The sequence below is a fragment of the Urocampus carinirostris genome, chromosome 3 (assembly GCF_059441175.1).
Source record: "Urocampus carinirostris isolate Australia breed hairy pipefish chromosome 3, RoL_Ucar_1.0, whole genome shotgun sequence".
Classification (NCBI taxonomy): Eukaryota; Metazoa; Chordata; class Actinopteri; order Syngnathiformes; family Syngnathidae; genus Urocampus; species Urocampus carinirostris.
The window spans coordinates 48130079-48155475 of record NC_142351.1 but is presented as its reverse complement, the minus strand read 5'-3'; the positions used below and the strand labels follow the sequence as shown (position 1 = coordinate 48155475).

General features: G+C 40.7%; 2 protein-coding genes across 2 annotated transcripts; both read left to right on the top strand.

Moving 5' to 3' along the window:
- Positions 1–645: 645 nt before the first annotated feature.
- On the top strand, positions 646–8201 carry taf10 (TAF10 RNA polymerase II, TATA box binding protein (TBP)-associated factor). The gene is made up of 5 exons (XM_088332134.1): positions 646–1068; positions 3416–3576; positions 6998–7062; positions 7155–7269; positions 7927–8201. Exons 1-5 carry the CDS (start codon positions 930–932, stop codon positions 8014–8016), a joined length of 570 nt encoding a protein of 189 aa, XP_088188260.1. The 5' UTR covers positions 646–929; the 3' UTR covers positions 8017–8201.
- A 5570-nt stretch (positions 8202–13771) lies between these two features.
- Positions 13772–25299, top strand: ppih (peptidylprolyl isomerase H (cyclophilin H)). Its single transcript, XM_088330027.1, has 9 exons — positions 13772–14102; positions 18461–18525; positions 21746–21769; positions 21862–21906; positions 21980–22022; positions 22321–22413; positions 24349–24436; positions 24542–24582; positions 25099–25299. Exons 1-9 carry the CDS (start codon positions 14037–14039, stop codon positions 25165–25167), a joined length of 534 nt encoding a protein of 177 aa, XP_088186153.1. The 5' UTR covers positions 13772–14036; the 3' UTR covers positions 25168–25299.
- The last annotated feature ends 98 nt before the right edge of the window (positions 25300–25397 follow it).

Here is a 25397-nt window from a genome sequence, read left to right as displayed (position 1 = left end):
TGAGCGAGAGAGAATGAGAGAGAGAGAGATCCTGAGAAAGAGAAATACAGAGAGGTAGAGAGATTGAGGGGGGACATGGATAAAAAAGTGAGATAACCTAAGAAAAAGAAAAAAAGAGAAAAGAGAGAACGAAAACAGGGAAAGAGAGAGAGAAAAGAAAAGGAGAGAAAGAGAGGAAAAGAGAGAAAGGGCGAAAGAAAGAAATAGAGAGAAAGAAAGTGAGAGAAACCAAAAGAAAGAAAGAGGGGGAGAGGGAAAGAGAGAAAAAGATAGAGAAAGAGAACAAGAGAGAAGAGAGTGAAAAACAAGATGGATTGAGAACGAGAGGGATAAGAAAGGAGATAGAATACAAGAAAGATGAAGAGGGGTAAAGAGAGAAAGAGAACAAGAGAGAATAGAGTGAAAGACAGGTGGATTGAGAAAGAGTGGGATAAAAAAGGAGATAAAATACAAGAGAGAGGAAGAGGGCTAAAGAGAGTACAAGAGACTGAAAGAGAGGGGGAGATAGGTAGCGGAAAAGGCAGAGAGATAGATGGAGAGAAAGCGAGAGAGAGAGAGAAGAAGACGGCTCCTTTTCATAAGAAGCCGGCTGGCTCTTGTCATTCACTGTAAAGTGCCGGCTCATAAGCGCATTTCGTTCGCAAACTACCCATCACTAAGGTCACATGACGCTGTTTGTGAAACGGCTAGGCTAGAAACACTCGTCGGCGGCCATGCTAGCTAGCTCGTGATTCCAGATTCTATTTCGATTTGTAACTCCCCCGGTGTCGTAAAATAGACATTTTCCAAGCTGCAAATATCTTTTTACGACTCCACTGGACTTGTTGGGTTCGGAGCATTTCGTTTTTGTATCTGTCGGCCAAGAATCTGCTGTTGGAGTTTGGAGCGTTAGCTAGCCGCTAAGTCGTTTTAGCGTAAACGGCATCGCCATGAATGTTGACAGCGCTAACCAATCTGTCACAACTGGACCTTCTTCTAACGCCAGCGCATCTTTAACTTCAAGCAACTCTATCGCAAATGAAAATTCCACCACCAACACTAGCACCAACCCAGCGCTTGCTAGCAATGGTAATGCAAATCTGGCATTCGAGTAACTTTCCTCTCTAAATTCTATTTTGAGACTGCTAAGAATCCATGGTTCATGCCTCAAGTATATTCAGCACTCGCGGCATTCAGTTCTTACGTTATAATCAAAATGTATGGATTATTACCATGCACATAAGTACTTTAATTCAGGAGTGTCCAAACTTCAAAAGCGGGCGAGATTTGGTCAGCTGAAAATGTGTTCATCATGGCATTCTTTGAGCAGTCTTTAAATTCACCCTCTGTGAAAAGGTTTGCAATCAGCGTTGCGACCTCACAGCTCGCCGTTGTAAATGGCAAATGGTCTGCATTTATTTAGCGCTTTTCAAGTCAAAGAAGACCTCCTAAAGCGCTTTACAATGTGCTTCACACTCACCCATTCACATTCACACACCAATAGCAGCCATGCAAGGCGCCGACCTGCTTATTGGGGGCGTTAGGGATTAAGTGTCTTGCCCAAGGACACTTTGACATATAACTTGACAGAGGCTGCAGGCCAGTAAAAGTTTGATTTCAGGACGTTACTGGCTCCCAGGCCGGACTTCGGACATGCATAGTCTAATATCCTACGGATTGTGTGTATTATTTAGTAAAATAAATACATTCATTAAAGGTGGCATAAGTCATTTGATGTGTCCTTAAGGTGAAAGTTAAATATTTTCTCTATTAAGTTTTTGTTACCAACTGAGTTCAAAGAGCTCTCCTTCTCATTCTCATTTTTTATTATTTTCTTTCTGCTTTTTTCGTACTATTTTCAGAGCTGTTCGGCTTAGAACACATTTGGTTCAAGGAATGTGGGGGCTAGGGGGGAGTGCTGAAAGTGATGTCATGCTCATCCTCACAAATTTTCATTTCTATTTGCCAGTGTGGCATGAAAACGGCAAGATTAAGAAAAGCTTCTTGTAGTGAAAACACCAACCCAAATCCCCATAAGATGAGAAAAGTTCATTTGAGTGCATTTAAGAAATGCAGTACTTGGGAGTCGAGACATTTGCATTTATTTGACGGAACATGACCCATACTTAGAGGTAACTAACATGTGCAGTATGTCTACCATCTTGCTGTTTAGAATACCCAAAAACCTTTTTAAAACTTTTGCAAAAGGGAAAATTAATGTATGCGAAATGGTAGCTTTGAGTCTCTATAGTTTGGATTCTTCCTTGTGCTTTTTTGTACCCGTTTTCTGATTGTACTACATTTAAGTCTGTGTAGAATGCGTTTGTGAAAAACTATGCCATGGCGCTTCCTCTCAACATTTTTTGCATTTTTAATATTGTATGAAGGCATGATTAACGCAATCATTTATTTGATATTAGTTTTAAATCAAAGTCATCTTTATTGTCAATTCTGCAGTATAAACAGAGAATTGAAATTGCGTTTCTCTCAGCCCTGAGTGTCTAGAAAATAAACAAAAACACTGTGCTAGGACTCACTACACTAAGACACACGTGTAGACAGTACAACACATGAATAGACAGTGCAACACATGAAGTACATAGCGGTACCTTGTAAACAATAAGAAATAAATACATCCTTATGCAAATTGATCACTGTAATACAATACTGTTTTAAGTCATTGCCATTTAAAAGTGACATTTCAACACCAGTGTTGCATTTTTAAACTAACTAAATACTAATTTACTATCATGTTTTTTTTTTTTTTAGTTCAGAACTGGCTTGGAACAAAGTTGCTTAGTTGAAAAGAAATTTCAGTGTACCTGATGTTACATCGCAAATCACTAGTTTCTGTTACTTCCGATAGGAATTTGGACCTTACTCTAAGATGGGATCTCGAGAGGTTTACGGTCGTGTTTTTTTCAGAATCAATGGGTTTCATCCTCTTGAAGATTTTCTGAATAGAACCTAATAGAAGATAATTGTGTTTTTTTTTCCATTCCTATCAAGATGGTAAATATTGTATTCAGCGAGATTAGACGTGCCGTATGGTGTTCACTGTTGGCCCCTTGGCCCTCGAGGGCTGCATATCTTGCATTTTGTTGGAGTTGCTCTGCTCCAACACAGGGGATTCCAAACACCTGGGTCATTATCAAGGTCCCACACAGCTTGCTAACAAGCGGAACTTTTGCTTCACCTGATTTGGAGAAGAGAAACCTTTTAATACATGCAGGACATATGGCTCTCAAGGACAGGGTTGGCCAACCCTGGTCTAATCGATTTGCTGTCCGATACTGGACACCTTTTCATTTTGTACACACAAATACATCCCAATTAGGTTGAATATCAATCAGGGAGGGGGGGGGTCTTTTATACATTGAGTATCCAATACATACTTTATGGCTCTGTTAATAAAGCAATATCACTTGCTTTGCAGCTTCCACGCCAGCCCCTACATCATCATCAGCATCCACAGACTCATCTGTGCCCAATGGAGTTTATGTTCCAGGAGGCATCACTAACGGAGACATAAAGCCTGCTGTCACCACAACCCCATTGGCTGACTTTGTCATGCAACTGGAAGAATACACTCCAACGGCAAGTTTTAATTCCATAGGATCCACATGCATGTGCAGGGTTTCCTATCAAATGTTGTGAGACCCTGGTGGGTGGACAGTCTACGGGGGTCCGGGGGCCTGCCCACGGAACAAATTTGTGTATAGTGCTGAGAACTTTTACCTAATTTGAATCTTAAAGTTTTTACCAAGCAACTTTAAAGTCAAGCAACACAAAATCACATGACACAAAATGTAAAGCCAAAAACCTTAGTTTATAGTGCAAAAACAAATGAAGTATGAATTACAACAATACACTTTTAGCTTACTTACATATAATAAATTTAAAGTGAACGACTGGATACGGCTGCTTCTGCCACTGTTAAACAATGCACTTTAACCTTCGAGCCATCAATATCATTAAAATAAATCAAAATTTGGCTTCTTTTCCTGCTTTTTTTAATACATGAATTCCTTTATTTATTTTTGCCCTACATATTTTACTTTAGGCTGCGCCCCTGCCCCCTCTGCCCAGCACAAATAGCAGGCATATACAGGGATGACGGCGCTCAATCCCTAGCTCTTTTCATAGAAAAAGAAAGAGCAAGAGAGGGTGTCTGGAAGGTAGCCGGTTGCTGTTGTTCATCGAGCAGTTTTGTTTACAAGTCATTTGTATAATGAGAAATTTATTTTGATTAACTTCGCCATTTTATTATCTTTTTTAACAATACAAGTTTTTAAGACTCTAGCGCAGGGGTCGGGAACCTATGGCTCTTTCTATGAGTATCTGTGGCTCAGAGACAAATTTGATTGCATGCTAAATTTCTCCATCTTGTTCAAAACTTGAATTGTCTATTCTATTCAGGTACACGGAAAGCCAAACAAAAGCTAATTAACAAGGTACTACTTCGCAGTATATATAGGGCACGTTTTTCACTACAATTTACAGTCAAGGTGTCACACAAAAATAAGGGGGGAAAAAAAACTCGTTTTGGCTGTACAACGCTAAAGAATCCTTTATATAAAAGTTCACTATATAATCTGTGTTCAGATACCTTATGATGAATCTACAGAACTGTAAATACGCCAAAACACCGGAAGATAACTTAGTCATTTGATTGGGTGAGTGGGAGGGATGGGTGGAGCTATGCAAAAAGTGCAAGCACTCCCTCCCATCTCTCGCCCTACGCCGTCTGCGCCAAAAGTGAGCTCATCAGGCTCCCTATTTGCAGAATGTTGTGACGTTTTTACACAATAACTGCTTGCATCTGGTTTTGAAACCAATATGTATGAAAAAAGGGTCAAAAGGAGTTCAACCGATCTTGAGTAATTGCAAGAAAGAGACAAGTTTAAAGTGGTATGTTTGTTGATTTAGGGACAGGGGCTCTGGCATGATTCAGATTCAGATCTACTTTATTGTCATTCTAGTACACGTGTATACAGAACGAAATGTCGATACATCTGACCCGCACAGTTTCCTCGAATGTACAGATATAAGTAAAAGTTGTATTGTATTATGGCTACGTATAGTATTTTACCATAGTGCCGAAAGTGCAAGAGGAGTAGCTAACCAGATGTGCAAAATGGGCAGTCAGGTTAACAAGTCAGGTAAACTGTAACATTAACACTGTAACAATAACGCTTTAAGTACAATAGTGCAGAGAGCAAATGTGCAAGGAGTGGCAAGCTATAAAGAACTGCCAGTAGTGCAAAAAGTCAGATTAGCAGCCGTTTAGATTTAGGTTAACTATATGTTAGATTGACCATTTAACAGTCTAATGGCCAGGGGGACTAGACTACTGCGGAACCTGGTGGTCCTGCACCGTACACTGCAGTACCTCTTCCCAGAGGCTAGCAGAGTGAACAGTCCATGATGGGGGTGAGAGGGGTCCCCGATAATGTTCTTAGCATGGGATAGGCAGCGCTTCTGGCCAATGTCCTGAATGGAGGGAAGTGTAGTCCCGATTATTTTCTCTGCTGTCCTCGTTACCCTCCTCACACTACCCCAGTCGGTAGCGCTGCAGCCTCCGCACCACACAGAGATACAGCTGGTCAGGATACTCTCTATGGTGCCCCTGTAGAATGTGATGAGGGAGGGTGGGGGCAGGTGGGCTCTCCTCATCCTCCGCAGGAAGTACAGGCGCTGCTGTGCCCTCTTAACCAGTGATGCAGTGTTCACGGACCAGGTGAGTTTGTTTGTAATGTGCACCCCTAGGAACTTGATACTGCTGACAACCTCCACAGCCTTGTTGTTGATGCAAAGTGGGGCATGGTTGGGCTGGTTTTTCCTAAAGTCGACAATGATCTCTTTAGTTTTGTCAACATTCAGGACCAGGCTGTTGTGCCTGCACCAGGCCACCAACTGCTCCACCTCCTCTCTGTAGGCCAGGTCGTTGTCGTCCCTGATGAGGCCCACCACTGTTGTGTCGTCAGCATACTTCACGATGTGGTTTGTGGCGGACCTAGGGACGCAGTCGTGTGTCATCAAGGTGAACAGCAAGGGGCTCAGGACACAGCCTTGGGGGGAGCCCGTGCTGAGGTAGATGACATCTGAGATGTTCTGACCTATCCGCACTGATTGGGGTCTGTCACTGAGGAAGTCCAGCAGCCAGTTCCGCAGGGGGGTGTTGAAACCCAGGAGTCTCATTTTGTCTACCAGATGTTGTGGGATGATGGTGTTGAATGCTGAACTGAAGTCCAGGAACAGCATCCGCACATGGGTGTTCTTCTTTTTCTCTTTTCATAATTTTGATCAAATCATCAAAAATAAATGTGCTGAAGACTAAGCTTTTGTCTGGGGCGCGGGTTTAGCAATTTAGTAAATTTGTCTTATAATATATGGTGTGGCTCTTTCCCAAAATAAAATTAATATTTTTTGCTTTTATGGCTCTTTGAGTCAAAAAGGTTCCCGTACCCTGCTCTAGCGGGACCATCTAAACCAGTGGTTCCTTAAGTGAGCGGTGGAAAGATCTGGGGGGGGCGATGAGGAAGAAAAAGGCGGTAGGGGGACGGCCGTCCGAAGTCAGAAGTTTGAACGTAGTGCGCTTGTGAAACCGCAAAGCATTGTGTTTTTTTTTAAGGTTTTGTAGTGAGTGATTGAGTTTTGGCCAACCACAATTGTTACTGTTCGAGTTTTTAAAGCGCCGACCAATCAGAAGCAAGTTTTAATAATGGCACAAAAGCCAATAATACACTGTATTATACACGGCTCCCCAGTAATACACTGGGGAGCCAAGGGGCGCCATCCTGCAAAAGTTTGGGAACCATTGTACTAAACCCTGGATTGCTGCCAGAATCTATAGTATGGGAAAAAACTTCACGTAAAAGTAAAATACATTAAACTTCCTTAGTCTTCAGTTTTTGTACAAAATTGTCTATTGTGTGTGATCAAATTAAATTATATCATATTTCCAGTTTGTTTTATATAAAAAAAAATCTCATCCATTTTTCTTTTGTTTCATCAGATTCCTGACGCAGTGACTGGGTACTACCTCAACCGAGCAGGCTTTGAAGCTTCTGATCCAAGAATGTACGTATCTACTGATTTTAAAATTGTCAGTCTTCTCGGACAGCTCGTAAAGGCAGTGACCTAATAGAAACTTGTATTTTCTTCCCCCGCAGAATCCGTTTGATCTCCCTCGCTTCTCAGAAGTTCATTTCAGACATTGCCAATGACGCGCTCCAGTATTGTAAAATGAAGGGGACTGCATCGGGTAGCTCAAGGAGCAAGACAAAGGTTGGTTTCTCTCATTTCCCAATTCACTCCCATGCCTGTTATACGTGAGTTTTATTTTAGTCATTGTTTTTTTCCCCAAGTAGAGGTAAGACCTTAAGCTGAAACTGGATTTCGGGCCGGGTTCGGGCTTAAAATGTCAGTAATGAAGTCAGGCCGGGACCGTCTTCTCTCTTTCTCTCTTGCTGATTCAATTATCTACTCAACATGTCTTCTATGTTTATTTTTCTTTGTGGAGGAGCTGCACAGCATGCACGGTACTCTGACAACCTAGGAAGAGTGATTTTTGTCTTCTCCAACAAGCCGTTCGTTGTCGGAAACAGCAAATTTCACGTTTTCGAGGTAGTCAGTGTAGAGCGCATGCACCGCATTTCAGAGCTAAAGTGTGCACTTCGGTGCTGTGCTGTTTGTCGTCGGAAATGGCAAAAAATACCCCTGAAGGGTCGTCAGGGTGGCACGCATGCTTCGCACTTTAGCGACAGGCTTTTCGTTGTTTTAGATGGAAAAAATCGCCTTTGTCCCCACAAAAAAATGTGAGAATTGGGGTTTTTCACGGGCTTGGTCGCTCAAATCAAGTTAATCGGTCAGGCTCGGGCTGGTACGGGCTTTAATACCCTGAAAGTATTTCATGTTCTAATGTTTTGCCCTCTTTGTTAATAGGATAAGAAGTACACGTTGACAATGGAAGACTTGGCCCCGGCTCTTTCAGAATATGGCATCAATGTCAAGAAGCCCTACTACTTTACATAGATTATTTTGTCTTCGAACAGTTGTTAATTCATGGTAAACCTACTAATCTCACCATACTCATTTTCAATCACAATGCTTTAGTATGGGTTTGACATATTTTGAAGTCATTGTTTATTATAACGGATCCGCTTATGGTTTCTTTGTAAATGTGTGTTTTATTGTACAAATAAAATGCTGAAGATACATTTGGGTGTTTGAGTCTTTGTATCAGTCTTCAAAATCAAATGGAACCTCTTGACAAGGTGGATGTATTTGAACTGCAATGTAATATATTTGATAGTGTTTTATAGTAACAATAATGTTAATGATGTAGACATGATTCACGTGTAGATATTGTCTATTCATCCGTCACTCCAATTTATATCATGCTTATCCTTGTTTATCACAATACCATCTGCCTGTGCCAAAGCAAAGTACATTTTGATCAAATATCCATTTAACCAGGGGAACAGAAAAATTGTATATTAAGGACAAACTGCAAGGTACATATACTGCATGCTTTGTAGCTGTGAGGTGAGCTTTGTGTCAGGTTAAGCACAGTCAGATTGACAATAAATGAACCAAAGTCAAGTCCTGTTTATCTGTATAGCCCTTAATCACAAAGAGTCTCAAAGGGCTGCACAGATCAAAGACTATTGCAAACTATTATTGGACTATCATGACACCATGCCCTCATCTAAAACCTACATGAGGGCAGATAATACACATTATCAACATAAAATATAGATAATTTATATGCTACAGAGTAGAAGTGTGTTTCAAGCTTAGATTTAAACATTTCCACTGAGGTTGCAGAACGAATATCAGGGGGAAGAGCATTCCACAGCCCCGGGGCCCGGATGGAGAACGCTTTCGAACCTGCGGAACTTTTCTTGGCTCTTGGGATCATTAGTAGACCAGCATTTTCAGAGCGAACATAGGGAGAAATTAAATCTGAAAGATATGAGGGAGCAAGTCCATGCATGATTTTGTATACTAACAACAGAACCTTAAAATCACATCTTAAGCTAACAGGGAGCCAATGCAGGTTAGCTAAAATCGGGTTAATGTGATCAAACTTTCTTGTCTTAGTTAAAAGCCTCGCTGCATCATTTTGTACCAGCTGAAGGCTCTTGATTTTGGACCTCGGGAGACCGGAGAGTAGTGCATTACAGCAATCGAGACGGGAAGTAACAAATGTGTCAATTGTAATCCCGCATCTGACTGAGACAGCATAGGACGAATTATAGCAATGTTGCAAAGAAAGAACAAAGCTGTTCTAATAATATTCTTCGCATGTGTTTGAAAGGACAAATCGGGGTCAAATATGACACCTAAATTTTTAACTGAGTCACTCTGGGTGATATTTACTCAAATCTTATTCAGCATTTGATTGGAAGAGCAATACATATACTATAGCATATAAAAAAATGCTGTCTTTAACTCAAATCAAGTTTATGCGTAGCTCCTTTTTAATAAAATCAACTCTATCACTGGATAGGTAATCCTCTACTACAAAAGAAGGTCCATGCAAAGTGACTCCCTATTGGTGTGTGAGTGTGTGTGTGATTGGGTAAGTGTGAAGCACTTTGGGAGGTCTTTATTGACTTGAAAAGCTCCAAATAAATGCAGATCATTTACCATTTACTGAAAAATACTGAATATCTTAACTTGTTTAGCATGCCAATATGATAACAAAATCAGAATCTTTGGTCTCACTATCGCCCTCTGCAATGAGGCAAGAGAATTGCATGCCTCACACGGCATCTGCAGACGCTCAGCGCAGTAATATATTACATACTATTTGTAGTAATAATATGTCAGTGTGGTGAGGGGCACTCTCCTCGTGAGAGGTAAGAGAATTCTCCCACCGTGGTCCGCTGCGTGTCGTAAGAGGCGATTAAAGTGGAGGGAGCGAGGTAACTGGGGATCCTCTCCTCTCTATCTCTACTCCCTATGAGACAGCAAAGCAAAGAAAGGTGGGCGGGAGACCGAAAGGTCTCGCAAACCCTAGTTATAGGATCACTAAATGTGAGAGGATGTGGAAGTAAAGCGACTGAGTGGAAGAAAGAGGAGATCGGAAGGATGATGACTAAAAGGAAGGTTGATGTATTAGCCTTGAGAAAAACAAAGATGAAAGGAAAGGGTGAATTACAGCTTGGAGGTATGTATTGGAGAACGTCTGGAGTTACGGGTGGACATGCCAGAGAAGGAGTGGCTGTGCTTGTGAGTGAGAAAGCAAAGGAAAAACTGGTGGAGTGGAAAGAGATATCTTCCAAATTGATGTGGGTGAGGTTGAAGTGGGGTGTAGAAGTATGGATGTTTATAACAGACATGGGACCAAGTCACACATGTGCAAGTCTCAAGTAAGTCTCAAGTCTTCACCTTCAAGTCCCAAGTAAGTCCCAAGTATTTTTTTCTTGGGCAAGTCAAGTCACAAGTCAAGTCCCGAGTCTTAGATTGCCAAGTCCAAGTCAAGTCACAAGTCATAAAAACAGCGACTCGAGTCGACTCGAGTCCAAGTCACTAAGTCTCAAGTCCCCATGTCTGGTTTATAAGTGCACATGGACCTGGTTCAGAAAGAAGCGCTGAGGAGAGAGAGGAGTTCTGGAAGGACTTGTCCGAATGTGTGGCAAGTGCGAAAGAAGGGTGGAAAGTGGTAACACTAGGTGACCTGACTGCTAGAGTGGGTGATGGAACGGTTGAAAATGTGGTTGGTAGATATGGAGTACCAGGAAGAAATGAGAGTGGGAAGAAATTGATTGAGTTATGTGTGGAAAATGAGTTGGTGATTGGAAATACATTGTTTATAAAGAGGGACGTGAATAAATATACCTTTGTCAGAGTGGATAGTGGCAAGATGGTGGACAGAGCACTGATGGATTATGTAGTGGTTAGGAAAGGGAGGTTAAGTAGATTGTTGGATGTGCATGTTTACAGAGGTGAAATGAGTGGTACGTCTGATCATTTTTATGTGGAAGGAAAATTGAGAATAGATGGATCGTGGAGGGCTAGTTATAAGAAGAGTGTGAGGGAAGAGGTGAAAATGTCAGAGTTGAATAAGGCAGAAAAGCTAAGAGAGTTTAAAGAGAGGATGAGGGAAGAGTTTGATTGGATTAGTAGAAGAGAAATTGAGATTGTGGAAATTGAATGGAAGTGGTTTAAAGAGGCAGTGTTAAGGAGTGCAAAAGAAGTGTGTGGAATGAGAAAAGTTGGTCGAGGTATTAGGAAAGGAAGTGAATGGTGGAATGATGAGGTATCAGAAGCTGTGACAGAAAAGAGACGTGCCTTTGAGGAGTAGCTGCAAGATAGGAGTGGTGATGCGTATGAAAGATATAAAGTGAAGAAAAGGTTGGTAAAAGCGGCAGTGGAAGCAGCAGATAAGAAAGCAAATGATGAATGGTGTCGAAAGATAGGAGTGAACTTTGAGGAAAGGAGAAATGTGTTCTGGAAAGAAGTGAAAAGAGTAAGAAACAGTGAGTCTGGAGAGGACGAGAAAGTGAAAGATAAGGATGGTAGATTGCTGGTTAGCGGTAGTGCAGTCAGGACGAGATGGGCAGAGCACTTTGAGGAATTGCTAAATGTGGAGGATGGGAGAGAATTGAGAGTCAAGGCGATTGATGGTGTGAAGAGAATGCCCGTGTTGGGTGATTTAAATGTGAAGCCTGTGGAAACATGGGAGGTGCAAGAGGCAGTGAAAGAAATGAAAGGGGGGAAGGCGCCTGGGTTGGATGGTTGTACTGCTGAATGCCTGAAAAAAGGTGGCACAGCTATGATTGACTGGTTAGTACGCTTGTTGAATGTATGCTTTTTAAGTAGTGTGGTTCCTGTTGATTGGTGTAGTGCATGTGAGGTGCCATTGTATAAGGGTAAAGGTGATAAGTATGAATGTAACAATTCGAGAGGTATCAGTGGGTTGTCTGTGCCGGTATAGAAAAGTCTTGATTAAGAGAGTGAGAGAAATAACGAATCAGGTGGTGATGGAGGAGCAGAGTGGTTTCAGGAAAGGAAGAGGATGTGTGGATCAGGTGTTTGCAGTACGACAGGCGTGTGAGAAATATTTAGCAAAAGGTAAGGATGTTTATTTGGCTTTCATGGACTTGGAAAAGGCGTATGACAGAGTTGATAGAGAGGCGTTGTGGCAAGTGATGGTAATGTATGGAGTGGATGGAAAGTTGTTGGAAGCATTGAAGAGTTTTTATATGAACAGCAGAGCATGTGTAAGAGTAGGGAGTGAGACAAGTGAGTGGTTCCCTGTGTTGACTGGTGTGAGACAGGGGTGTGTGATGTCACCATGGCTGTTTAATGTGTACATGGATGGCATGGTGAGAGAGGTGAATGCAAGAGTATTTGGCAGAGGTGTAGAGATGATGGACAACAGTGGAACAGTGTGGCAGGTAAGTTAGTTGTTGTTTGCAGATAACACAGCGCTTGTGGCTGATTCTGAGGAAACGTTGAGAAGGTTGGTAACGGAGTTTGGAAGAGTATGTGATAGGCATAAGTTATGTGTGAATGTTGGGAAGAGTAAGGTGATGAAGTATTAACATGATGGAGTGGGCATGACGTTAGAAATCAGGTTGCATGGACATGTGCTGGAAGAAGTTGAAAGCTTTAGGTACTTGGGTTGTGATGTGGCTGCAGTTGGTGGAATGGAGTGCGAGGTATTGCACAGAGTGAATCAAGGAAGCAAGGTTTTGGGTGCTCTGAGAAGAGTGATGAGCAACAAGAGTATGAGTATGGATGTTAAGAGGGGACTGTATGAGAGTCTGATTGTACCGACTGTGTTGTATGGTGCAGAGACTTGGAGCCTGAACGCAGATTTAAGAAGGAAATTGAATGGTTTTGAGATGAAGTGTTTGAGGAGTATGTTAGGAGTGACAAGATTGGATAGATTGAGAAATGAAATTGTGAGAGACAGACCTGGAGTAGTCGTGGAACTGAGCAAGCGTGTTGATAAGAGAGTACTCGGTTGGTTTGGACACATGGAGAGGATGGATGAGGAGCGAATGTTGAAGAGGATCTACAGAGCAGAAGTGAATAGAAGGAGACCAAAAGGAAGGCCGCGGTTGACGTGGATGGATGGTGTTATGAGTGCACTGCAGGAGAGAGGTCTAAATATAATGGAAGCTAGAGCTCTTGTTGGTGATGGAAAGGAGTGGAGAGATGTTGTGAAAGGATAGTGGGATTGTGGACGCGTTCTTAAGGATGGGCCGGGCACCCGTATGATGCGGCAGGGGTAAACCAGTGAAAGCTGTCGGGCCCTGCTGTTGAACAAAAGAGTGCGTTGTGTCACCCTGTCCCGAGTGATATGGCCGCTTTCTGGTGTCCTGTTTCATCTGGAGGGACGAAAGCATGACCAACTTAGTGCCAAGGTGCCTAACTTGTTTGGGTGTTTGGGCAATTGGGTTGGCCATGGTCCAAACATTTTTGTGTGTGTATTTTGCTTCCTGCCCCCCCCCCCCACCCTTTTATTTTCTTTGTTATTGTATGTGTTTGTCTTGCTTTCGGTCACCCCTCTCGAGGGATATGACCAAGGTAGATAGATAGATAGAATAGTAATAATATTCATAATATAACGTGAAATTTTTGCAAAAAAACTCTAAATATTAAATGAAAAAATGGTTGAATTAGATAAGAACTTTAACATATATATTTTTTACGTTCAAATTTCCATGATGATAGGCGAGGCACAGCGTCACCTGCCTCACCCGACTCCATATGAACGCTTTAAATTGGGGGAGCAAGACACAGGGAAAGCGAAATACCTGAGATTCATACTGATGCTTGCAACTCAGAAAATAACTTAAGTTTCCGCTAGGTAGAATTCTTTTTATAGCTTTACCTGAAAATCACCTGTCTGCGCTCATTTCAAACTAACGTTTATGCGTTTGCGTGACAATTTCCCATACGCGTTTCATTACGTTTGTCCTTCCAGCCTTGCCGTCGTCTGGGTTTCCCGTATTCCGTACAAGCTTCCGATTGTTCAAATTCGCTCACGAGTGTCAGACTTTCTTATTTAACTATTAAACAGAGGCTTAAACATGTCTGTTCTTGCTACAAACCCCAGCAATCCTATTGTATTCTTCGACATTACAATTGGAGGACAGGTGAGTTCGTAAAAAGGAAGATTTTTCAATGCTCGGTTATGACCAAGATAAGTGCTGGCTGAAAGTAAACGTGCTGCATGATAATTGTGACTTTTAAACAATAAATTACAGATTGTTAAAGTGACCATTTTTATTTGTAATTTGTGCAGAGAGCATTACAAAATGAAATGGACCTATCATGCCACTACACGCGAATTTAGCCGCGAAATGAGCTGTTAAGGAGTAGTAAATATTCAACGCTTGATCATTTTTTAAAAAAATGCTGGCTGTTCATTCCTGTCGTGTTGAACAACAAAAGTGCCCTTCAAAAAGTCCCACTTTTATAAAATTTGTGCAAACAGGATATTTTCAACTGATTTATTGGCCACGAACCTAGGTGCCACTGCATTTTTGATAAATTATTGAATTACGTCATGTTTATTTGAATAGCCCTTTAACACAAGGAGTCTAAAAAGGGCTACACAGACTATTATTACGACATCCACTGGATTAAAATCTACACGAGGGCAAGGAAAAACTCATAAACTTCAACCTGAAGTTAATGAAGAAACTTGAATAAGGGACCGCACATGAGGTCATCCCCCTTCCAGGATGACCAGGCTGCAAAGGATGTTGCAAAAACAAATAATACACAGATATTGTCAACGTGAAATATTGGTCACTCATAAGCCATAGAATAGAAGTGTGTCTTAAGCCTAGATTTTAACAGTTCCACTGATGTTGCAGATCGAATCTCAGTGGGCAGAGCATTCCATAGCACTGGGGCCAGAATGGAGAACGCTCTCGAACCTGCGATCTCTTCTTGGCTCTTGGGATCACTAATAGACCAGCATTTTCAGAGTGAGGGCTCTGGACCGGAACATAGGGGGAAATTAAATCTGAAAGATATGAGGGAGCAAGTCCATGCATGATTTTGTATAATACCAACAGAACCTTAAAATCACATCTTGAGCTAACAGGAAGCCAATGCAGGTTAGCTAAAACCAGGGTAATGTGATCAAACTGTCTTGTCTTAGTAAAAAGCCTCGCTGCAGCATTTTGTACCAGCTGCAGGCTCTTGATTTTCGACTTTGGGAGACTGGCGAGTAGTACATTACAGTAATTGAGACAGGACGTCCTGCACCCATGAATTATAATCCCCGCATCAGACTGGGACAGCGTAGAACAAATTTTAGCAACTTTGCGAAGATGGAAAAAAACTGTTCTAGTTATATTTTTAACGTGTGTTTGGAAGAACGGATTGGAGTCAAAATCACACCTCTGGGTGGTACATTTGTCAATGCTCAGAGCAGTTTTTGAGAGCAAGTCACGGCATTTAGATGGACCAATAATTATCTTAATGTAACTCAGTGCTTTAAAATAAATTCAACCGTAAAATATTGTCTTATCTAATGCAGTGCCAAACATTTCTCTCAAACAGGAAGAGCTGGTGCCAGCCAATTTTTGCCATTTTGAATCATTTTTGAAGGCTTATAGATGATTTAGTTCTGTAAGTATATAACTTATATAGCTACAGAACTAATATATAATACTTGTATAATATAATACATAAATTGCATAGGGTATATCAAAAGAAAGCTTCAACCCTCATCTTTTATTAGAACAAAAAGTATGTTTCGAGCTTTTTCCGTTATTTAGTAAACAAACATTGTTAAGTGCCTTGAAGATACTTATTTCTGAGAAATCTTCTGAGAAAAACAGATTTTTGTGAAAGGATTCATTTCGAACATAGCTTTGATTCGGGTGCTTTTTTTTCATTTATGATACCTCCAATATCTAAACAATGCCTTCCAACACAAGGGGACGTTGCTTTCAAAATAACAGTTTATTGCACGATGCTTGAACTTTGCAAGAACCACCCAGACAGTTTCAATCGCTGGATAGAGAAGGCAAAGCAACAAGAAAAAGTGAAGGCTCCTCGATGTATGGACAAAGATCTGATCAAAGCCATTCCTGCCATCTAGTGGTGAATTATCATACTGAAATTCCTAGAGACTTTATACAGGTACTTACTGATGAGCATGGCAAAAGCCTTTAGAATAGTTTTAAAATTTGAAGCCAGAAGAAAGTATGTTTGTGTTTTGGCATTCAGGGTCAATGCTTCAAAAATGTATTTATACATTATGATGCTGAATGAGTTCATAAAATGTATTCAAGGAGGATCTTTTCAACTAATTAATTGGCCACAAGTGGTGGAACCACTGCAAGGGTTGCAAATTCGGTGCTTGAAAATAAATTCAACTCCAAAACATTTTCTTTGAAATAATGTCTTCTTTGTGGGGCTACAATACTGAACACAATATTTTGATTCATACTGTGCTCGTGTAATATTGATAAAGCAGCAAAATCACTCTAGATGGATAAAAACAGGTGGATATTGCTTTTAACCGGCTTGATAATATTCACTATTAGCAGTAATTCAGCATTTTACGGTCAGAAAACAGTGACCTGTGGGAATCGTATAGATCAGAGGAGAATACTGAATGTTATTAGGTGGGGAGGGGGGGGTATTGTTGGATTTCCCAGAGTGAGTCGGGTGTTTGAGGTGGTGCGTTTGAATTAAAATCAGTTGAGTTCGCGTCAGCAGGAGTACTGTATTTATTCGTGTGTAACGCACATCAGAGTATATCTCCGTACCACTCTGTTTGTTTTCCCGGTACCAGTGACGAATTTTAGAGAATGGAGAAAACAGAAAGTCGTATTGAAAAGTGTAAATAAATGCACAAAAGCTCGACAAGGGGTACAACTCTTTAGTGTACCAGATGATGAATCGGACTTTGAAGGGTATGAAACAAATACATGGTAAATGTTATGTGGGTATTGTGTTCATAGTTGTCAATAAATGATTTGAACCATGGCTGCATGTGTTCAACAATGTTTGGCAACTTCAGTGCTTAGTTTGAGCTGAGAAAAAGTAAAATGGTATTTTATACTTATTCTCAATAAAAAAAAATTGGGAATGCATGCTATACACCAGGGGTGGCAAACACGCGGATCTTGGCCAATAAGAATGCGGCTCTTTGCCTCATCATATTTTCTATATACTCTGGCTCTTTGCTTTGTTTCATGTTTATTTTTTCCGCCCCTTAAAACACACTTGAATCCATCGGAGTTAATAACAAATAATAAATAATATTTTGAAATTAATTTGGCAGATTTGTTGTTTTCATGCTGGTCCGGACACATAACTGACTGCCAATCATCTGCGTAGGTTACGTCTAATGCCGGTCAGTGCGTGGTGTGGATCTTTGACTCTCACAGTTAAAAATTTCGGCTCCCCTGCTATACACTAATGAACGCAATACAGAGAGGTCGCGATTTGAATAGCCAAACTGCTTGAACCTTTATTTTTCTTAAAAATGTTTTTTCTCGCAAATGAGTGAACCAGCGATAACCGAAGAGTGAAGTGGCTCGGGGTCTCTGTATTTCTTCTACACCCTTCTCACTTTTTTAAGCCCTGACCCGTTTTCAGGACCGTTTAACATTTGATTCACATCTGCGGTTTAGGCTGCATCAATTCAGGCCCTCGAGAGCTGGACTGGTAGAAATGTATTATACATTTATGATGCTTTTAAAGATCTGATGTTATTCCTTATCATGAGCTGAATAAATTAATTGGGTGGACTAGAGCTGTGTATTTCAAACTTTTTTTCAGCCGAGGCACATCGTGTTAATCTAAAAATCTCGACGCACACCATATGTCAATAATATTTTAAAATGTTTTCCTGGAATCTGTTTTTTTAATATCTTAAATTATTGTGTTGCCTAAATTGACAGTATACACTTTTTCTGATCATGATGGCTCAGTTGGAAAATGGGTTATCAGTTTTGGTGAATAATGTTGCTGGGATTTTACTACTTATAAAAAAAAAAACAATAATTTTACCACATTTCCTTTTAGAAAAGCAACATAATCTCACTTTTTTCAGTTTATTTGATCTAAAATAAGTAAATTAAAATCACAAATTCTGTACTTTTCTTAATTTGATTTTAGTAGTGAATTCTTAATTAGCTCTACTACCTCGTGAGGAAATATTTAAAAAGAAAAACGAAAAAAATCTGCTCCCACCTACTGATGTGGAGGAATGTTATAGGTACTAAATTGATCACTGGCAAAAAACAGACACTGAGCAATGACATGCTTCTTTGCGAAATAAAAATTTCCTGCGAAACAGTAGACAAGGTCTCACGGCACACTAGTGTGCACCAGTACACTGGGCAATAGAATGGACAAGTTAAAACCATGCAAGACAGGAGTCTGTTCTCCCTGAAGACAAGGATTGGGGAATCTTTGCTTAAAGTTAAGTTATTTTGCATCTGTTGCTCATTGTTCTTTTGCTCTTTTTCTCTATTTTCAGGATGTGGGACGGATGAAAGTAGAACTTTTTGCAGATGTCGTCCCAAAGACTGCTGAGAATTTCCGGTACGTTGCCATTATAGTAGGCAATACACCTTTTCATTTGTAATTTCTTGAAACTTAATGGGAGCTAATGCAAATCTTGTGAGCACTTAAATATGACACAAAAAAGCATAGATTTAAAAAGACACATTGTTTTCACCCTGATGGACAATGGTAAACGTGCTTTAATCAATCCAGGCATTTTGATGAGGTTTTGCTTAATATGCTCGTCAAAACCGTTGTAGCACTGATGAAAAGATGGACTTCTGTCATTTACTGTCGTTGTGATCCTTATTTAAACATTATTTTACTGTGCATTTTCTTCTTGGTGTTTTGAATGGTGGTACAAAAAATGTGTGATTAAAAAAACTACTGTTTATTATATGCTCACAATGGTTTCACGGATGCATGGAAAACGGTCCATGTGTTAAGTTTTCTTCATCTCTATGTACTCATTTTTTCATAGGGCCCGTTATGTTTTGAGACATCACCTGAGATACCTAATGAGCAGATAACAAGACTCTTAGAAAAACAAAGTTGGGTGATATATTTTATTAGCGGAACGTTATCCTCTAGCACAGGGGTCAGCTACCTTTTCGGTGTGAAGTGTCACTTTCAAATATCCTTGTAAATCACTGTGCCACACCAAGATTAATGACTCGCACAAAGATTTTTTTATATCCAACAGAGCTGTCATTTTACACCAGTCCGAATAATGGATAATCATTAAAATTGTATAATTGACCAATTTATCTTCCACTATTCTTGTTCATCAACAAACTAAAAAAATGACTGAGCAACATGTGGAAAGGACAGTAGACATCCATGACTTAAAGTATTCTTCATCAACAATGAACTACAATCAAAATCAAGTGATATGGACAGCTACCACACCATTCATCAATAAAATCTTATTTTAAAAACCATCAAAACTTGAAACACACACACACACCTCTTTAATGTATTATGTTACCAGCTCGGTAGCCTAGATGGTAGGGCGCCCGCTCCGAGACTGGGAGGTCGCTTCAAGCCTCGGCCGAGTCATACCAAAGACTTACAACATTGGTACTAATTGCCTCCCTGCTTGACGCTCGGCATTAAGGGTGGGAATTGCGGGGTGTGATCACCTAATGACTCCCAACACAGCGGCGCCCTGTTTGGCTGCGGCTGCATCGGCTCGCTACAGTTTAACTGTACGGGTCAGGTGTATCGACATTTGGTTCTGTGTGCATGGTTACAAAGAATGACTATAAAAGTAAAAAGTAAATCCGATATTCGCCATCAGTAAATGGTTTTCATGTTGCCATGTAGTGAGCAATGTGATAGCTTGCTTCAGTAGTGGCTTTTGTAGCAGTGAGAAATGTTTTTAGGGTCTGCGTTTGTTTGCCGTACCTGGACACAACGTGTTTTAATATCTCCGCCTTTCCAGACTCGTCCTTGAATTCATGTTCATGTTTCATCTCGTATTGACACTTAACACTTGACGTGCGAGCTACAAGGCTTTCGAAGCATAATGCACAAACAGCACAGTCATATTTTGCACAAAGCCTCAGTCATCTATCCACGCTGGCTGAAAAGAACAAGATTTTTTCGCTGGAGGAACTGTTGTGATTCGTTCATTTATCGCGCGCTGGTGTTTCTGTGGGTGGGTTAAAACACAGATCTTTCCTCCTCTGCGAGGCGCGGCGCAGACACGCTCACACACAGAGCAGAGAAGGAGGGTGCTACCGTAAAGCCTCTAAATAACAGTGCGCAACTGAAAATGTCTGAATTTCACTTAAAAATGCGCATGAAAAAAAAATCATTATTATTTTGCCGTGCGCTCCAAGCCACTGGTTAACCCCTCGCGTGCCACAGGTTGCCGACCCCTGCTCTAGAAAGTACTGTAAAATTCGGACTATAGAGCTCACCTGATTATAAGCTGCACCCAGTACATTTTTAAAGGAAAAAACAGTTTGCACCTACATAAGCCGCACCTGACTATAAGTCGCATGTGCCCACATTGATGCATTACATATTAAAGTCTGTACAAAGAAAGAGTTTTGATAATATACGGTACCTTAAGCCTTTAACATTCTGACAGCCCGCTGGCGAGCTGCCGGACTTTTTGTTAAACAATTACCTGTTGTACAATGTCACCAGTGACTGAAATATGTCACGCCACATATCATTGGAAAGTTGAAATTATTGGGATTCAATATATGACTATTTAAGAATATATTAATCAGAGAAACATAACGATCAGTCTGAAACGAGAGACCTAAAAACTTGAAAGCTGCCGTAACTCAACATTATGTCCCCTGGCCGTCTTCAACTTTTTGAATGTCTGCGAAAATGGCTTTGTTACATCAAGGACAATACATAGAATCCATCCATCCATCCATTATCTGCACCGCTTATCCTCAGTAGGGTCGCAGGGGTGCTGGAGCACATCCCAGCTATCTTCGGGCAGTGGGCAGGGGACACCCTGAGCTGGTTGCCAGCCAGTCGCAGGGCACACAGGGACAGACAATTCACTCGCTCATTCACACCTATGGACAATTTGGACCGGCCAATTGACCTAACATGCAGGTTTTTGGACTTTGGGAGGAAACCGGAGTGCCCGGAGGAAACTCACGTAAGCACGGGGAGAACATGCAAACTCCACACAGGAGTTTCGATCTCATGACCTCAGAACTGTGCCGCACACACTCTAACCACTACCCCGCTATGCTGCCCCATAGAATCCTACTATGTAAAATATTTACTGCAAAACACACAATAATGAAAAAAGATAAATAGGAATCTGTCTTAAGCATATATGCTTTGTTGGACGTTGCCTCTTGTAATCCGTTCGTTTTGCCACATTATTTCTGTTTACAAATAAACAGACTCGTAAAACTATTCCTAATATGGTCGTTAGCGCTTCCCTTTCGGTTAATGCCTTTCCCATGATGATGGTCTGTTCCTGCTAGTTTTATTCATGCACAAACCACGAAGTTTCATTAAACTTGCGTCTTCCTTGACACATACTGTATATTCCACGTGTCTCACTCTTACCTTTACTGTTCAGGTGCCCCTATAGGGCGTTTATGAAAAATGCATAAATTAACTGCATTATAGCATAAGCCCGCAGGGTTGAAAGCTTGGGAAAAAAGGTGGCAGATTATAGTCCGAATTTACGGTCGGACTCAGTCTGAAAGAGAAGCTACATAGCCTGTGCATGAATGTTCCGATTAACTGACTTTTTCATAATTTCTTGCAGACAGTTCTGCACTGGAGAGTTCCGGTAAGACAGATTCAGTATAAATATTACAGATGTCTACCATTTCATGGACCCAAATTCCCTTTTAATAGTGGTATGATATATCTGTCTCACAGGAAGGATGGTGTACCTATTGGTTACAAGGGTTGTACATTTCACAGGTAAAAATAATATGCACTCGTGTTCTACTATTTTTTTCCCTTCTTTTAACATACCTGTTATATTCATTAACAGAGTGATCAAAGACTTTATGATCCAAGGTGGGGATTTTGTGAATGTGAGTATATGCCGATAATACCCGATGCCCCCCAAAATCGTATACATACTTAGACATATTTCCAAAAATAATTATATAGACAAAATATTATTTACCTTCATTTTTCTATTTTATAGTAAGGTTCAGGGATACTTGGCTTACGATGGTACAAAAGAAAATTCAGAAAATATGTTTATACATTTTTGGGACGCCTTGTAGGTGTGACCAGCAAATTTTGAAGCCGGCCGTTTTGGGGAAAAAAATGTTACCTCGAATGAGATTAGTATGCCCATTTGATGATATGTACTGTTTCTTGCAGGGTGACGGCACTGGCATCTGCAGCATCTACAGAGGCCCATTTGCAGATGAAAACTTTCGAGTGAAGCATTCCATGCCTGGTCTTCTGTCCATGGTATGTGAAATGTGTTATTGTTTTGATCAGAGCCTTCCCATGCTAAGCAAAACTTCATTTTGTGGCCCTCTTTTTTCTGAAATTATGACTCTACACTGCTAACAAAATTGAGGGAAACTTTAAAAGCAAATATTTAAACTGGGGGAAATGAATGAATGAATGCCAATTTACAATAGTGGCAGGTGTACTGTACTTTATCCTCATGGATGCTGTAGTGGGAGATGAGGGGGATAATGTCTCTTGGGAAGAAGCTATTTCTCATTCTGTTGGTTCTTGCTCTGATTCACCTGTTGCACCTTCCAGAGGGCAGACGTTCAAAGAGATGGGCACCTTAATGTAACCTGTCCTTGACTACGTTTTGGGCTCTGCTCAGAAACTGAGTGGAGTAGTTATCCAATATGGAGGGGAGAAGGCAGGCAATGATGTGCTGTTCTGCTGGTACTGTCCTCCGTAACCTCCCTTAGTCTGCCTCAGTGCAGCTCTTGTACCAGATGGGAACGCAGTAGGTCAGCAGGCTCTTGATGGATGAGTGGTTAAAGGCCAGCAGCAGATTCCTGTCTAGGTTGTTCCTCTCGAGAACTCTCAGGAAGTGTAGATGCTGCCAGACCTTCTATATGATGGCATTGGTGTTGGCTGTCCAGGAGAGCTTACCATTGATTAGGAAACCCCAAAACCTGAATGTAAGGACCCTTCACCCACACTCAGGCCTAAAAATGTTTAGTGTATAACCCCGAACCCACCCAAACCGGAGAGATTAACTTGATTTGATAACTGAACAGGAATTAACCTGAAGCTTTAATTCACCGCCAAAGTAAACACTAAGCTTTACTTTGGCTTTATATACTCCAGCAGCAAACTGTGTGTTTCGGCTGAACTATACAGCTTGGGGTTTACTTGTGGCCATGTTCCTATAACCAAGTGTGCACTGCAAGTGCTGTGCGAATGACTGGCGCCGAAGTGTGCATTTCGACAACAAACAGTAAACGAAAGTAAACGGGAAATGCATTTGAACGACTGGCACCAAAAAGAAAACCATTCTGCAGATTATAAGCTGTAAATTGTAAAATATTTGGTGTAAAAGCAGAAAGAAAGTTTCTAAAGCTTATAAGCTATTAGCAAAATGCGGAATTGACGTCAAACGTGAGGGAGGTGGAAGGAGGATGCGGGGCATCTTTTACCTCAACACCTGGGAAGAAAATTTATTTGGATTTAAAGATTTGTGGTCAAACGGATAGTTTGGTAAACCTGTTCTTCATCTAAATCATTACTTGAGTAATGCTGTGTAGATACTCTATGAAGTGGAGGGGGAAAAAAGTGAGAGAAGCCTGGCTGGCCCGTCTTAATAATTGACATTTTAAGCCCGCACCCGGCCAGAAATTCAGGCTGGCTTTAGTTTGGGTTCGGGCCCAAGATCTTACCTCTAAGTTGATTGGATGGTTTCATTGTCATTATAGAAAAGTAAAACGAAATTGGAGGGCTTCTCCTTTCAGAGTAAGACAGCAATTTAGAGAGCAGCTACCTGTGTGCTTGCATCGGGTGTCCTTGATTTGAGCTAAGTCTCTGCAATGATTAAAATACAGTCTCAAATGTCCCACAAATTGTAGAACTAGGGAATCTGTATGATGGCTAATGGACCTGGTGTTGCCAGATACAAGGTTGTTTTAATTTTATTTAGTATGAGATGCTGGAGCCTTTTCAGATACCACTTTTTTATTTTCCTTTTTTAAATTTTGTAAACGCAGGAATATACATATGTTCATATTCACAGTGGCAGTTGTTTACAATACATTGTTCTCATGTATGCTGTAAATAGAAGTATTAATTAATGACTTATTACCAATATCGACCATTCAAGCATTCATTTAAAATTTTGGATATAGATTTTTTATTTGATCCAAAGACATTCAGAATTTACTCAAACTGTTTTGTCTTTAGGCAAACAGTGGTCCTGGGACAAATGGTTGCCAGTTTTTCATCACATGTGCCAAATGTGACTGGTTAGATGGTAAACATGTTGTTTTTGGTGAGTATTGATTTACAATGATGTGGGATATGTGATTAAAGTTATAAATAATAATAAGTACACACAAACTTTTTATTAAATAATTTTTGATTACCTATGTTCCAGGTAAAGTTGTTGATGGATTGCTCATAATGAGGAAGATAGAGGTAATTAGCACTTGGTTTAAATGTTTATTTCAAAAATATACAGTCATACCTCTACTTACAAATTTAATTCGTTCCGGGAGTAGATTTGTAACCTGAAAAATTTGTAAGTAGGGGCGCCTTTTCAATGTAAATTCGCTAAACCGTTCCAAGAAATAACACATAGTAAATTACAGTACCGTTTACAGAGTGGGAATGGGAACGGAAGTGGACACAAAGAATAAGCGGTAGACACAAGAGCATGCCGGCGCTCACGCATAAGAATTGGGTTACCAGGTACAGTACTGCGAAGCGCCGAAAAGCAGCGCGCACGATACTGGTCTGTTTATTCGTATCCTGAAAATAAATTCGTACCGTGAAGTTATTTTATTACGCTCAGTTTGTTCGTAACCTGAAAAAGTCGGATATAGAGACGTTAGTAAGTAGAGGTATGACTGTATCTGCTTATACAGAACATTTTTACGCATTTAGTTGATTCGTAAACGTTTCTTAAATTGTTTTTAATCCCCAAAACGTCAGAATGTTCCCACGGGACCCAACAACAAGCCCAAGCTCCCGATCCTGATTGCACAGTGTGGAGAAATGTGAGCTGAAGATCTGCATCTGAAGTCACACAATGCCTCATTTGCGAACCTTCCATTATGTCGTTAGTGAAACCCCAAAAAGATTACAAGCGTTTTTGTATCATGAAGTTGAAATAAAATGTTTTTCTAAACATAAGATATATATTTTTAAAGGAGCTGTATGGAATTTGGAACTTTCATTTTCGCTGCTTCCATCTCCTAGCTTGTCATCATTGCAGCTATAGTTAGTTCATC

What these genes read in the sequence shown, in the direction of transcription:
- taf10 (XM_088332134.1), top strand. Translation starts at nt 930, where the DNA reads ATGAATGTTGACAGCGCTAACCAATCTGTCACAACTGGACCTTCTTCT. An exon ending in CCCAGCGCTTGCTAGCAATG is followed by an intron (nt 1,069 to 3,415) that starts GTAATGCAAATC and finishes CTTGCTTTGCAG; the next exon opens with CTTCCACGCCAGCCCCTACA. An exon ending in TGGAAGAATACACTCCAACG is followed by an intron (nt 3,577 to 6,997) that starts GCAAGTTTTAAT and finishes TTGTTTCATCAG; the next exon opens with ATTCCTGACGCAGTGACTGG.
- ppih (XM_088330027.1), top strand. Translation starts at nt 14,037, where the DNA reads ATGTCTGTTCTTGCTACAAACCCCAGCAATCCTATTGTATTCTTCGAC. An exon ending in TTCTGCACTGGAGAGTTCCG is followed by an intron (nt 21,770 to 21,861) that starts GTAAGACAGATT and finishes TCTGTCTCACAG; the next exon opens with GAAGGATGGTGTACCTATTG. An exon ending in TGGTAAACATGTTGTTTTTG is followed by an intron (nt 24,437 to 24,541) that starts GTGAGTATTGAT and finishes CCTATGTTCCAG; the next exon opens with GTAAAGTTGTTGATGGATTG.